The sequence below is a fragment of the Camellia sinensis genome, chromosome 15 (genome assembly GCF_055761805.1).
Source record: "Camellia sinensis isolate YWXY chromosome 15, ASM5576180v1, whole genome shotgun sequence".
In the NCBI taxonomy this organism is placed as follows: Eukaryota; Viridiplantae; Streptophyta; class Magnoliopsida; order Ericales; family Theaceae; genus Camellia; species Camellia sinensis.
In genome coordinates, this window is record NC_138975.1 from 10,824,735 (window position 1) to 10,838,797 (window position 14,063).

Here is a 14,063-nt window from a genome sequence, read left to right on the forward strand (position 1 = left end):
GAGCAGATTGGCGGTTTGGCGGATAGATGTGAATTTTTATAAATTTTCAACATAATTCAACTTGTGCACTTCCTCATAAAAAGAAAAAAGAAAGTATTAGAGTTAATGACTTAAAAAAATATTACAATCACTACATGCCTCATCCAAAGCAAGAAAGTTTGAAACTTTAGAATATCACAATCACTGCATGCCTCATCCACATACTAAAATGACAACATGCCTCATTTACATAAAGTATTACAATCTGTGGTTCTTAAAATATAAAAATAATTCAAACCACCAAAATCATGAACATAGTAGTAGCAGAGATTGTATGTCTCTGTATTGTTACATCTATATCTATTTTTGAAAACAAAAACCAACCAGCATATATCATATTTTCTATTTATTATTTTTAGAAATAGATTTAAAAACCAAAAAATATAGATAAATAATACGTTTATTTTTTTCAATTCAAAAAAGATATTCAAATTAAAAACTTTTTTTCAATAGAATATTTAAACTCTTTTTTAATTAAAAACACAAACAGAATATTTAAACAAATTGAAAACACAAAATCTTATAAATCACTAGGTGTGCTCGTGGTTTGGTGGTTCGGTTGTGGCCAAAGGAATCTCAAATCCGTCATCCGTCCGCTATATTGGCGGATTGGAGAAAATCAATTCGCAGCCGTCTGCTCGTCATCACGCATCCGTCCAAAATGCAGCAAATCGGTTCGGTTTGGTCAACTAAAAACAAACAAGGAAATGGGAGTTGAAATAGAGAAGATAAGAACTTACAAAAAGTAGAGAGGACAATGAGGAACAGGAAGAAGTTGCAAAGGTCGGGAAATGAAGAAGGTATACTGACAGGCAACCAAGAAGCTTTGCGTATTCAAAAAATATACATTCGAAGGGACAACACGGTTTCAAATTGCATTAAATGAATAAAGCGTACGAAGGGACGAGAAATTATAATGATTTCTAAAAAGCGAAGACGTTCTAATGCTTGAGTGTTGGAAAGAGTGTAACCGCTGTATTTTTGGCTCTCCGAGTTCAAGACCAAACATGTCGACTAACTGACATTAATAGGATGTTTGGGGGGCAATTGTGAGAGTCGAATAATTTTATATGTAGGAAAGCCAAATATATTTGAAGGAAATCAGGACAAATACTATTCAACTTTGTCTTGGGGGGTTCTGAAGCCGAATAATTAAATCAGCCGTACAAGGAGCCGAGCGAGAATGGGCACACGACAGAAAGGTCGAGTGAGTAATTGTGTGCTGGATTAAAAATGGGCCCGACCCCTGAGACCAGGGACGAGTATAAATAAGAGGAGTATCAACCAAAGAGAGGTATGTGAGAATAGATTAAATAAACTTAAGACACAAGCAAACGAGAGAGCCTATACTAACTTATCTGTCGGGGTGCTAATTCCGACACACCTAACCGGAGTGTTAATCCTTTTTCAGGTGGCAATAAGAGGATCAGCATCGTCCTACAGGATCCAAGAGTATTGTCAAACCACTTCTCTACAAGCATTATTCGCAGTAAATTTATGTGGTGTTTCTAAGGTAACATGAGATCTGAATAATGTTATATGTACTAATTAGTGTGTTAATTATTGTACTAATTGATGATGTAGCATAATTTAAAATGTTTTTAATATTTATAATTTATATAATGAGTGGAATCAATAATAATGTCATAACTAATATTGGTATACTAGTTAATATATTAATTAGTGCATGTAATATCACCGTTGATAAATGGTGCGGAGTTTTGCTCGAGGAACACCCAATGAACCATTTCGTATGAATTATTTTTGTACATGTAGCACAAATGTTAAAAACATAAATATAAATAAATATGGAAAAATAAAAGAAAATTGTAAAACAAACACGCTGATAGCCACAAACACGTTCTGTTGTAACACATTAAGAACTTTGAAAGTTGAGTACATTTTATGGGCAAAAAGAATGTATAACATTTTAAACTCATTTAACATATATCTTAAGAACAGAAAAATTATGGTACACATGTGTATTATATGAAAATAGTATAATTTTATACTTTTTGATTCATAATTAAAAAAAAAACAATTGTCACAATTAAACATAATATAAGTCATAATTAAAAATCTCATAAATTATAATTAAAATAATGTCATAACTACAAAAAAATATTATTCATAACTAAAGAAAAAAATAATCACTATGCTTGGTTACCACTTTTCAAAAACACTTTTCAGAAAATTCTACTTTCTTATTTTTCGTATTTTTTTGTTTTTACTGAATTTTTTTAATATTTTGAGCAATTTTTTTAATTTTTAGACATACCTAACATAAATATACCTAAAAAGTAAAAAAAATTGAAAAAAATCTTTTAAAAATTCACTAAATATAAAAAATACAAAAAAATACGAGAATTCAGTACAATTTTTATATTTTTATGTATTTATTAATTTTTAAAAATATTTTTTCACAAATTTTTTACTTTTTAGATATATCTAAGTAAGGTGCATCTAAAAAAGTAAAAAAAATATTTAAAATTTTAAAAATATTCACTAAAAACAAAAAAAATATGAAAATCAAAAAATTCAATTTTCAAAAAACTTAATTAAAAAAACTCAAACCAAATACACTGAATATAACTAAGAGTGCATTTGATACACTCCTTTTGAAAGTGTATATATTAAAATTTTCCTTTAAAAACACACGTTAACAATGCCCTTTAAAATATTATAGAACCCATCTTATTACATCATTGCATAAGAAGGTGAGGATAAAAATATTTCTTCTTTACGTTTGATTTATAAATTCGATGAGAAATAATAAAAAATGTTAAAAATAAAAAATGTCTTCGTACCAAAAAGTGATAAAATTTAATGAGATACAAATCCATTAATTATGAAATATTTATAATAATATGAGTCAATTGATAATAAATATTTTAAATCAATTATTAAACAAATTTTAAATCAATTATCAATTATTTATAATGGCGTCAGTGACATTGCAGTATTTTCTCATTCATATTCAAGAAAGGTTATTATATATTTGTCAGGGAAAAATAATGTTTCGCCTCTTAAACTTTCATGTATTTTTTAATTTGACTTTTAGATTTCGATTAATATTAATTTTATATCTAAACTTTTAAAATTTTGATCAATTTGACCCTGCCATCTCATTCTGTTAATAATTGGACGAAATGTTCTGACGTGAGAGACAAATTGATTTTTAAAATATAATTTAGAAGTAAAATAAAATTTCAAATAAACTTTAGTACCACGTCAATACATTTTGTCTAATTATAAACGGAATGTGATGACAAAAGTCAAATTAATTAAAATTTCAAAAATCTAAATGTAAAATTAATATAAATCAAAATTTGAAGATCAAATTAAAAAATACCTAAAAATTTGAGAGAAAAAATGATATGGGACCATGCTTTTGCTAATAATACAATGCAACCAAAGCCAATCCATCTGCAAAACGACAGTTTTACGCACGTTATGATTCGATACGATTTGAAGTAAAATTATAATTAAATTGTGAATAAAGAATTAATAAATAATTAGATTGTACCGTTTCAATTTATTAATTAATTAAAAAATAATTTTAAATAATTATTAAATATTTACATAACATATAATATTAATTTATAACAAATTTAAATCTTTTGTATTTATTTTTATTTTGATATTTTAGTAAAGGTAAAAAATATATATAAAGCAGAATAATTTTAATATTTTAAATTGTGATTCAAATTAATTTTAATTAACGGACGGATTAATATAAATCGATGTGATTTTAATAAATTAGACAATATTTTAATACGAATCGATTCAATTTTAATAGATTATACTGTATTTTGTATAGCTAGTACTGAGAACTACCTCCACTCCACCTCTGCTTTCTGGTGAGCTCTCTCTGTCTCTCTCTGTGTTTTTGCAGTGTTTTTACTCTAATTTCACTCACGATCAGTTCTATTCAATCAACACGTTCAGGTACTAATTTTAATTCCCCCCACAAAATCATGTATTTATTTGTATAGACATAGCAATTATTTACTTGGAATTCAGTCAAACCAGTGCAGATTTTCCATTGAAATTGTTCAAATTGTTTGCAGATTAGTACCAAGATTAACTTAGTTAATATACTCGTCTAATCATCAAACGATCTGCTGTTTTTATATGATTATAAGCTTGTAGTTCAATTTTATTGAATTGGGTCAATTTTTTCTATTTTCATTATTACCTTTTCATTTTCAATTTGAAGCCCTTTTAGTTTGGTACCAATCTCTTTCCCATAAATGGAAATTTTAAACAGATTCATGCTTTTATAGTTGTAGATTTTTTTAATTTTTTTTGCTTTTATATATAATTTTGTGAGATTGTTTGAATTGCCAGGTACCGGAATGTGTAATTATTTTTATTTTTTTAATTGAAGAATTATTTACACATTGCATCCAAATAACATGTTGAAATCTTGTGAGTATTTAATGGTCCAATATAGTATGGGAACCGCTATTACCACTCCACATTGCTCTAAATACACTCTCTTATTTGCTCCAAATACATTAATAGCCTTGGAATTTTGATTTTTTCACGGTGTTTATTTTGTGTGAAAGGGTATTAATGTAACTATATATATAATAAAGGACGAAGAATGGAGTGTATTTGGAGCAAAATGGGATGGGAATAGCGGCTCCCTATAGTAATCAGTTTATTTTAAGGACTTGATATACTTAGGCCTTGTTTGGATCATGATAGAGGTATGAATTTGGAAAGAGAAATGAAAGAGTGTGTGAAATGTGGATGAAATATGTATTTTGATCATGGATGTGGAAAGGAAAAAGGAAAATATGAGTGAAATGTGAATGAAATATAGCTATATTTTACCAACCTTTCACACACATTCCTTCTCTCTTTCCAAATTCCTATCCAAATTCATGATCCAAATACAGTTTCAATTAATTATGCTAAACCATAAATGGATGGAAAATTTGGAAATGATGGGAAGGATTTGCAAGTTTTGGTAACCATATTGACTTTCTCTCCATTAAGACTCTCAAGTTTAGTATTCAATTAATTGATTTTTAAATAATTGTACTATGGATTGGGTTACTTATTACTGGAATGTTAGAGTCAGCTAATGGGGGCTGTGTTTTCAGGAAAAATGGCATCAGAACCAGTCAATGTGAATGAGTTCCAGGAACTGGCAAGGCGAGCTCTTCCGAAGATGTACTTTGACTTCTACAATGGGGGAGCTGAGGACCAACACACGCTAAGAGAGAACGTGGAAGCGTTCCGTAGAATCACGTTAAGTCTTGTTACACCTCTTATTCTTATTAGCAAAGAGGGACACCACCTTAGGCCAATTTTTTTTTTTTTTTTTTGGATTTTCTCAGTTTTCGGCCGAGAGTTCTTGTAGATGTGAGAAGAATAGATATGTCAACCACTATACTGGGTTACCCAACTTCGGCACCAATCATGATTGCTCCAACTGGAATGCATAGGTTGGCTCATCCTGAAGGTCTAATTTCATTTAGAAGAGCTTTTGAGTGGAATTTATGTGTAATTATGATTTCAGCTTTGAATTTTTTAATTTTTTAAAAAATATTTTTTATCAGGAGAGGTTGCAACAGCCAGAGCAGCAGCTGCATGTAACACCATCATGGTATTGGTACTCTCATACTCTAATTCTTTTTTACTTTGCATCGTTGATTGCTGAGCTGTCCCTCATTACAGGCAATGTCCTTTTCGGCTAACTGCACCGTGGAGGAGGTTGCTTCCAGTTGCAATGCCGTTCGCTTTTTTCAAACATATGTATTCTACTCTCTTCAGCTCTAGTAAATTAGGAATCTTTATCGTTCTCTAGGATTCACAGTTTGGTAACAGTTTGGTAATCCTCTGTTCATAGGTATATAAAAGACGGCATGTAACAGCTGTGTTAGTGCAAAGAGCCGAAAGAAATGGGTTCAAGGCTATTATGCTTACTGTTGATACTCCTAGGATTGGTCGAAGGGAAGCAGACATTAAAAACAAGTGAAATTTCATTTCCTTCTCTTTCATATAATTTCCTCTACTAATACCTTCAATGTCCTTCACATTAATGAATAATTTTCTCCCTCCAATATTTGGAATTTCACTGATATTTGTTATCTATAATTAAATGAACTTTTTTCCACGCATCACATTAATGATACAAACACAATCACTTGTTCAGAATGATTGCGCCTCAGTTGAAGAACTTAGAAGGTCTCTTGTCAATTGAAGCAGTTTTGGTGAGTTATTTGTTTCGTTAATATATGCTTTTAAACATGCTAGCAGACAATGTATTTGTTTGTTTTTTGTGTTAGTTGTATGATACGTGGTTGCATAATTCTCTGATACTAACTGTAACCAGTCTGATACAAGATTTACAACTCTAACATTGATTACTCATTTTGCAGGATAATGGCTCAAAGCTTGCAGCTTTTGCAGCAGAGACGCATGATCCTTCTCGGTGTTGGAAGGTATAAACCATAGAGCAATAATCTAGGGTCATGTTTGATTCACAAGACTAATAGTGAAGTATTAATAATCGTATTAAATTAGTGTGGTATTCCCTATCCAATTGGATTAATATCCATTGGATTAATAATCCCACCCCTACCCCATTACTAATAATCCTACAAATTTGTTGGATTAATTATCCATTGGATTAATAATCCTAAACCAAAATGTTAAAACAAACATAGGATAATTGGACCCACGGATTAATAATCCCAATCCCATGCTCTAATCCACCCAATCAAACATGCCCTATGTGTGTTAACTGATAATTTGACTTCACAGTTAACTTTTGTTGAAGGTGTTACTCTTGAGCCAAACATTTCCTTTGCTTAGAAACATCATTTGAAAAGCTGGGTTAATTGTGCTGTTGTATATATATATATATGAATATTGTTGTAGTAGTTATATGTTTCAGGGACAAATTGCAATAGTAGTCCCTATAGTTTACACCCCCGTGACGATTTAATCTATGTAGTTTCAATTGCAACAATTTTATCTTTTAATTTTCCATTTGGCATCTAATTGGTCCAGTTGGTAATGATGGTCAAGATTTTTTGACAGAAGATAGCCCACATGCTCTTCATGTGCCAATTCTTCATAGGCAAAATGGAAAAATGAACAGAAATTTAATTACACAGGTGGTCCATGTAGTTTGCCCATTGTGTCAATTTGGTCCCATTTTTGTTAAAAATAGTCTACAGTTATCACTTGGAATTATAGGGGCTACTACAATAATTTGTTTGTGTTTTAGTCATTTGGAACTATAGGGACCAAATTGGCATAAATTTGCCTGTGTTTTAGTCATTTGAGGTCTCTCACAAGTTCACACAGTTGATGGAGCTGAAAGCCACCGCCAAGAATATTTCTGTTGGTGTGGTTGCATATTTAAAATAATTGATTTTTTGGATGGTAAATGCAGAAGTCATGAAGGTCATAAATTGATTTCCTTTATGTTAAATCTTACTCAAAACTTTGCAGGACATAGACTGGTTAAGGTCTGTCACTAGTTTGCCAATTCTAGTCAAAGGGGTCCTGACGGCTGAGGATGGTAAGCTCATGACTCTGTTTAGATGTTTGTATCTCTCTAATTTTTCTTTTTGACTTTATAAATGAGAGAACCTCTTCACAGGAGCTGAAAAATCAATCAAAGTTTTTTTTTTCTTTCTTTCAGAATCAATATAAGGGCCACAAAACAAAAAACCATTTAATTTGAAGAATTTCTTGTTTTTATGTTTATTTCTAGAAGGAATAGCTATATAGGACCCTTATATTTTTGAATAATATGCGCTTTAGCAAACCCATTTAACATTTTCTTGTTTCATTGGTCTTGAATATTTCTTGTTTCTACTCATGTTTATTTGTGAGAAACAAAAATTGCTGATGATCTGGTATGCTACTCTTGGCAGCAATAAAAGCTATGGAAGTAGGGGTTGCTGGGATTGTTGTCTCTAACCACGGAGCTCGCCAGCTGGATTATTCTCCAGCCACTATCACTGTTCTGGAAGAGGTATCTTTCAGTCTCTTCTAGTCATACTTCATGTTGTCCTATGCAGATATGCCAACAAATTGAATTCAAATATATGCCCTTCTATGATTTTATAGTAACAATATCGCGTGGGACATGGCGGATTTGCATAGAATTTATGTTGGATCTATATTGTGTTTAGAATCCTCTCCCCTCGTATATTTTCCTAATTTGACTATTTTGCTTTCCCTTTAATTATTGGTAATGTTGTGAAGCATCTATAACACTTAATAACATAAGATATTTGTGGGTTCTCAAATGCATATCGTGTGTGCACACTGTGGTAACCGGAAAACACTAATACCCTAACTAGTCCTGTCTTGGAACATAGTATACTTTTCTTCCAAAGCACTTCTTACTTTTTTTTTCCCCATATATTTTCCCTTGGTGTTCTTCTTATGATACAAGCATCAAATATGAAATGTAGGAGTTTGGCTGCAGAAGATCTGGAAAGTGGGCCATAGCATATCATGGACAACTGAACTTATAGAGAGAATACTTTCTATGTTCTTTTACATGTTGAATTTGAATATTAGAAAATTCAAGGAAAGTGGGAATGCATTTCAATAGATTATATTTCATTAAACATGTAGTAGTTCTTACTGCAACAGTGCACGTCATTGGGGGTAAATTTAGGGGTACAAGTCTTGAGCATTTTCCTTTTCCTGGAGGCTGGAACCTATGAAAATTTGAAAACAAGCAATATTGCTGCATGGTCTTGCCAATTTATTTCTGTTGGGCCCACTTCTGTTCTTTCTGCCTTTTTGAAGCAAGCATTATATTGTGGGTTGCAGGTGGTTCGTGCTGTCGGAGGAAAAATTCCTGTTCTCTGTGATGGAGGAGTGAGGCGTGGTACAGATATTTTCAAGGCATTAGCTCTTGGTGCACAAGCTGTTATGGTAAACTCTGGCCATGTATTTTTGAAATTCTGTGCCTTTTTGTAGTGTGTTTTAGTGGAATAGCATGCAATTTTTTTTGTGCGTCAATTTGTTCGGAAGGATTTCAATGCAAACTCTAATGAGGCCAAACTACTTTTCCGATTCCTAATTTTGCGATTTCATTTACACTGCTGAAGATTGGAAGGCCAGTCCTCTATGGATTAGCAGCGAAGGGTGAACATGGGGTGCGACGAGTCATTGAAATGCTGAAGGATGAGTTGGAGCTCACCATGGCCCTGTCTGGCTGCCCTACCGTGAAGGATGTCACCAGAAGTCATGTGAGGACAGAGTACGACAGATTCAACTGTAGGCTCTAGTTTAGATAAAGTTCGAAGTTGTCGTTGCTGATGTTATTTATCTTAGACATGCTCATACTGATGACTAAGACCTAATTCTGTGATGATTGGCACTTTAAAATATTATAGAACCCATCTTGTAAAATATATGGATGAAGTAATTGGTGGGAAAGGAGGATAAAAATATTTCTTCCTCATGTTTGATTCATAAATTTGATGAGAAATAATAAAAAATATTAAAAATAAAAAATGTCTTCCCACCAAAAAGTTGTAAAATTTAATGAGATACAAACCCATTAATTATGAAATATTTATAATAGCGTGAGTCGATTGATAGTAATAAATATAAATATTTTAAATCAATTATTAAACAATTTTTTTTCATGTCAGTGACATTTTAGTATTTTGGATTAATTTAGGAAGTTGGTTAAAAGTTGATTTTTTGATTTTTTTTTAAAAATATATAAAAAATAATATAATTCAAAATAAATTACAAATCAAAAATTAATTTTTAACCATATTTTCAAAATAATCATTTCTCATTCATATTCAAGAAAGGTTCTCATATAATATTTTTTAGTGGGATCATGTTGTTGCTAATAATACAATAATCTGTTAATCTATAATCACTTTCTCATAACTTTACTAAATGGGGTCAATGCAACCAAAGCCAATCCATCTACAAAACGATAGTTTCATGCATGTGCGATTCGATGCTGTTTGAAGTAAAATTATAATTGAATTGTGAATAAAGAATTAATAAATAATTAAATCGTATCATTTTAATTTATTAATTGATTAAAGAATATTATATAATATATAATATTTTATATATATAAATATATAATACTAATTAATTTTATATAATAATTTTCATATATATATATATAATATTAATTTATAACAAATTTAAATCTCTCGTATTTATTTTTATTTTGATATTTTAGCCTATTTTGAGAAGTGGGTTATAATCCACTACTTAGATTATAACTCACTTCCTCTCTCACAGAAAAACTATTTCAAAAAGTTGATTATAATCATCTTCTTAAAATAGTCCTTTATTAAAACACAAAATTTAAATTTTAAATCACAATTCAAATTAATGCTGGACCAATTAACATGAGTCGATTTTAGTGGATTAGGCTGTATTTTATACAACAATGATTCATCTCACTAAAAACATTACCACTAATAGCACTAATGCATTAAAAAAGTAAAAAAAAAAAAAAAAAAAACACAATTCCAAGATCAAAACATCACATCATTAATGACGGAACCCACTGCCAGCCTAATTAGTGCTCCCAAGCATTTTTCTATTTTATATAGCATAGTACTGAGAACTACCTCCACTCCACCTCTGCTTTCTGGCGAGCCCTCTGTCTCTCTGTCTTTTTTTGCAGTGTTTTTACTCTGATTTGACTCACGATCGGTTCTTTTCAATCAACACCTTCAGGTACTAATTTCAATTCCCCTCACAAAATCATGTATTTATTTGTATAGACATAGCAATTATTTACTTGGAATTCAGACAAACCAGTGCAGATTTTCCATTGAAATTGTTCAAATTGTTTGCAGATTAGTACCAAGATTAACTTAGTTAATATACTCATCTAATCATCAAACGATCTGCTGTTTTTATATGATTATAAGCTTGTAGTTCAATTCTATTGAATTGGGTCAATTTTTTCTATTTTAATTATTACCTTTTTCATTTTCAATTTGAAGCCCTTTTAGTTTGGTACTAATCTCTTTCCCATAAATGGAGATTTTAAACAGATTCATGCTTTTATAGTTGTAGATTTTTTTAAAATTTTTTTTTCCTTTTATATATTTTATTTTGAGATTTTTTGAATTGCCAGGTACTGGTATGTGTAATTCTTTTATTTTTTAAATTGAAGAATTATTTACACACTGCATCCAAATAACATGTTGAAATCTTGTGAGTATGTAATTGTCTAATATAGTATGGAAGCCGCTATTCCCATTTCACTTTTTTCTAAACACACTCACTTATTTGCTCCAAATAAATTAATACCCTTGGAATTTTGATTTTTTCAGGGAGTTTATTTTGCATGAAAGGGTATTAATGATTTTTTCAGGGAGTTTATTTTGTATGAAAGGGTATTAATGTAACTATGTATAATAAATGACAAAGAAGGAAGTGTATTTGGGGCAAAGTGGGGTGAGAATAGCGGCTCTCTGTAGTAATCGGTTTATTCTAAAGACTTGATATACTTAGGCTTTGTTTGGATCATGACAGGGGTAGGAATTTGGAAAGAGAAGGGGAAAAGTATGTGAAATGTGGATGAAATATGTATTTGGATCATCAATTTGGAAAGGTAAAAGGAAAGTACGGGTGAAATGTGAATGAAATATAGCTATATTTTACCAATCTGTCACACACATTTTCCTTCTCTCTTTTCAAATTCCTACCCAAATTCATAATCCAAATACAATCTCAAGTAATTATACTAAACCTACAAATGGATGGAAAATTTGGAAATGATGGGAAGGATTTGCGAAGTTTGGCGACCATATTGACTTTCTCTCCATTAAGACTCTCAACTCAAGTTTAGTATTCAATTAATCGATTTTTAAATAATTGTACGATGGACTGGGTTACTGATTACTGGAATGTTAGAGTCAGCTAATGGGGGCTGTGTTTTAAGGAAAAAGGGCATCAGAACCGATCAATGCGAATGAATTCCAGGAACTGGCAAGGCGAGCTCTTCCGAAGATGTACTTGGACTACTACAATGGGGGAGCTGAGGACCAACACACACTAAGAGAGAACATGGAAGCGTTCCGTAGAATCATGTTAAGTGTTGTTACACCTCTTATTCTTATTAACAAACAGGGACACCACCTTAAGCCAATGTGTGTGTGTGTTTTTTTTTTTTTTTTTTTGGGATTTTCTCAGTTTTCGGCCGAGAGTTCTTATAGATGTGAGCAGAATAGATATGTCAACCACTATATTGGGTTACCCAACTTCGGCACCAATCATGATCGCTCCAACTGGATTGCATAAGTTGGCTCATCCTGAAGGTCTAATTTCATTTAGAAGAGCTTTTGAGTGAAATTTATGTGTACTTATGATTTCAGCTTTGAATTTTTTAATTTTTTTTAAAATATTTTTTATCAGGAGAGGTTGCAACAGCCAGAGCAGCAGCTGCATGTAACACCATCATGGTATTGATACTCTCATACCCTAATTCTTTTTTACTTTGCATCGTTGATTGCTGAGCTGTCCCTCATTAAAGGCAATGTCCTTTGCGGCTGACTGCACCGTGGAGGAGGTTGCTTCCAGTTGCAATGCCATTCGCTTTTTTCAAACATATGTATTCTACTCACTTCAGCTCTAGTAAATTTAAGTTTCTTCATAGGAATCTTTATCGTTCTTTAGGATTCACAGTTTGGTAATCCTCTGTTCATAGGTATGTAAAAGAAGGGATGTAACAGCTGTGTTAGTGCAAAGAGCCGAAAGAAATGGGTTCAAGGCTATTATGCTTACTGTTGATACTCCTAGGCTTGGTCGAAGGGAAGAAGACATTAAGAACAAGTGAAATTTCATTTCCTTCTCTTTCATATAATTTCCGCTACTAATACCTGCAATGTTCTTAACATTAATGAATAATTTTCTCCCTCCAATATTTGGAAATTCACTGATATTTATTATCTATAATTAAATGAACTTTTCCCCATGCGTTAATGATCCAAACACAATCACTTGTTCAGAATGATTGCGCCTCAGCCGAAGAACTTAGAAGGTCTCTTGTCAACTGAAGCAGTTTTGGTGAGTTATTTGTTTCCTAATATATGCATTTAAACATGCTTGCAGACAGTGTATTAGTTTGTTTTTTGTGTTAGTTGTATGATACATGGTTGCATATTTCTCTAATACTAACTGTAATCAGTCTGATACAAGATTTACAACTCAAACATTGATTACTCATTTTGCAGGATAACGGCTCAAAGTTTGCAGCTTTTGCAGCAGAGACGCTTAATCCTTCTCTTGTTGAAGGTGTTACTCTTGAGCCAAACATTTCCTTTGCTTAGAAACATTATTTGAAAAGCTGTTTTAATTGTACTGCTATATATATATATATATGAATGTTATGGTAGTAGTTATATGTTTTAGGGACAATTACAATACTAGTCCCTATAGTTTACACCTTGTGACAATTTAATCCATGTAGTTTCAATTGCAACAAATTTACCTTTTAATTTTCCATTTTGCATCTAATTGGTCCAGTTGGTAATGATGGTCAAGATTTTTTGACAGAAGATAGCCCACATGCTCTTCATGTGCCCATTCTTCATAGGCAAAATGGAAAAATGAACAAAAAATTAATTACACAGGTGGTCCATGTAGTTTGCCCATTGTGTCAATTTGGTCCCATTTTTGTCAAAAATAGTCTACAGTTATCAATTGGAATTATAGGGGCTACTACAATAATTTGTTTTTGTTTTAATCATTTGGAACAATAGGGACCAAATTGGCATAAATTTGCCTGTGTTTTAGTCATTTGAGGTCTCTCACAAGTTCACACAGTTGATGGAGCTGAAAGCCACCGCCAAAAATATTTCTGTTGGTGTGGTTGCATATTTAAAATAATTGATTTTTTGGATGGTAAATACAGAAGTCATCAAGGTCATAAATTGATTTCCTTTATGATACATCTTACTCAAAACTGTTAGAATTTCCCATCTTTACCTTCACCTACTCCACTACACACTCCACTTCACCTACCTCCACTTCACCACACA

At 31.6% G+C, this 14,063-nt stretch overlaps 2 protein-coding genes across 13 annotated transcripts in view; both read left to right on the plus strand.

Annotated features, from left to right (window-relative positions):
• The first annotated feature begins 3,448 nt into the window (after nt 1-3,448).
• Nucleotides 3,449-9,493, plus strand: LOC145788595 (peroxisomal (S)-2-hydroxyacid oxidase GLO4-like). Of its 2 annotated transcripts, none has more exons than XM_028267094.2 (12): nt 3,449-3,987; nt 5,154-5,301; nt 5,391-5,515; nt 5,613-5,659; nt 5,731-5,808; nt 5,903-6,027; nt 6,209-6,266; nt 6,435-6,497; nt 7,516-7,585; nt 7,944-8,044; nt 8,857-8,961; nt 9,138-9,493. In XM_028267094.2, exons 2-12 carry the CDS (start codon nt 5,159-5,161, stop codon nt 9,315-9,317), a joined length of 1,095 nt encoding a protein of 364 aa, XP_028122895.2. In that variant the 5' UTR covers nt 3,449-3,987; nt 5,154-5,158; the 3' UTR covers nt 9,318-9,493. The 2 variants fall into 2 exon arrangements, with proteins under 2 accessions (XP_028122895.2, XP_028122902.2); XM_028267101.2 differs by having other exon boundaries at nt 3,766-3,899.
• Nucleotides 9,494-10,610: 1,117 nt separating this feature from the next.
• LOC114320058 (peroxisomal (S)-2-hydroxyacid oxidase GLO4) overlaps nt 10,611-14,063 on the plus strand; it is a 64,489-nt gene continuing 61,036 nt past the window's right edge. For 3 of the 11 annotated variants that reach the window (XR_014357029.1, XR_014357028.1, XM_082909723.1), the window contains exons 1-9: nt 10,612-10,749; nt 11,557-11,635; nt 11,966-12,113; nt 12,217-12,341; nt 12,439-12,485; nt 12,557-12,634; nt 12,731-12,855; nt 13,032-13,089; nt 13,257-13,317. Coding sequence is in view for 9 of the 11 variants with exons in the window: in XM_082909723.1 (XP_082765849.1) it covers nt 11,596-11,635; nt 11,966-12,113; nt 12,217-12,341; nt 12,439-12,485; nt 12,557-12,634; nt 12,731-12,855; nt 13,032-13,089; nt 13,257-13,317 (682 nt within the window). In the remaining 2 variants the exon portion in view is untranslated. Of the gene's footprint in view, nt 10,750-11,556; nt 11,636-11,937; nt 12,114-12,216; nt 12,342-12,438; nt 12,486-12,556; nt 12,635-12,730; nt 12,856-13,031; nt 13,090-13,256; nt 13,318-14,063 lie in introns of all 11 variants that reach the window. The other 8 variants (XM_082909726.1, XM_082909724.1, XM_082909725.1 and 5 more) reach the window with 8 other exon arrangements.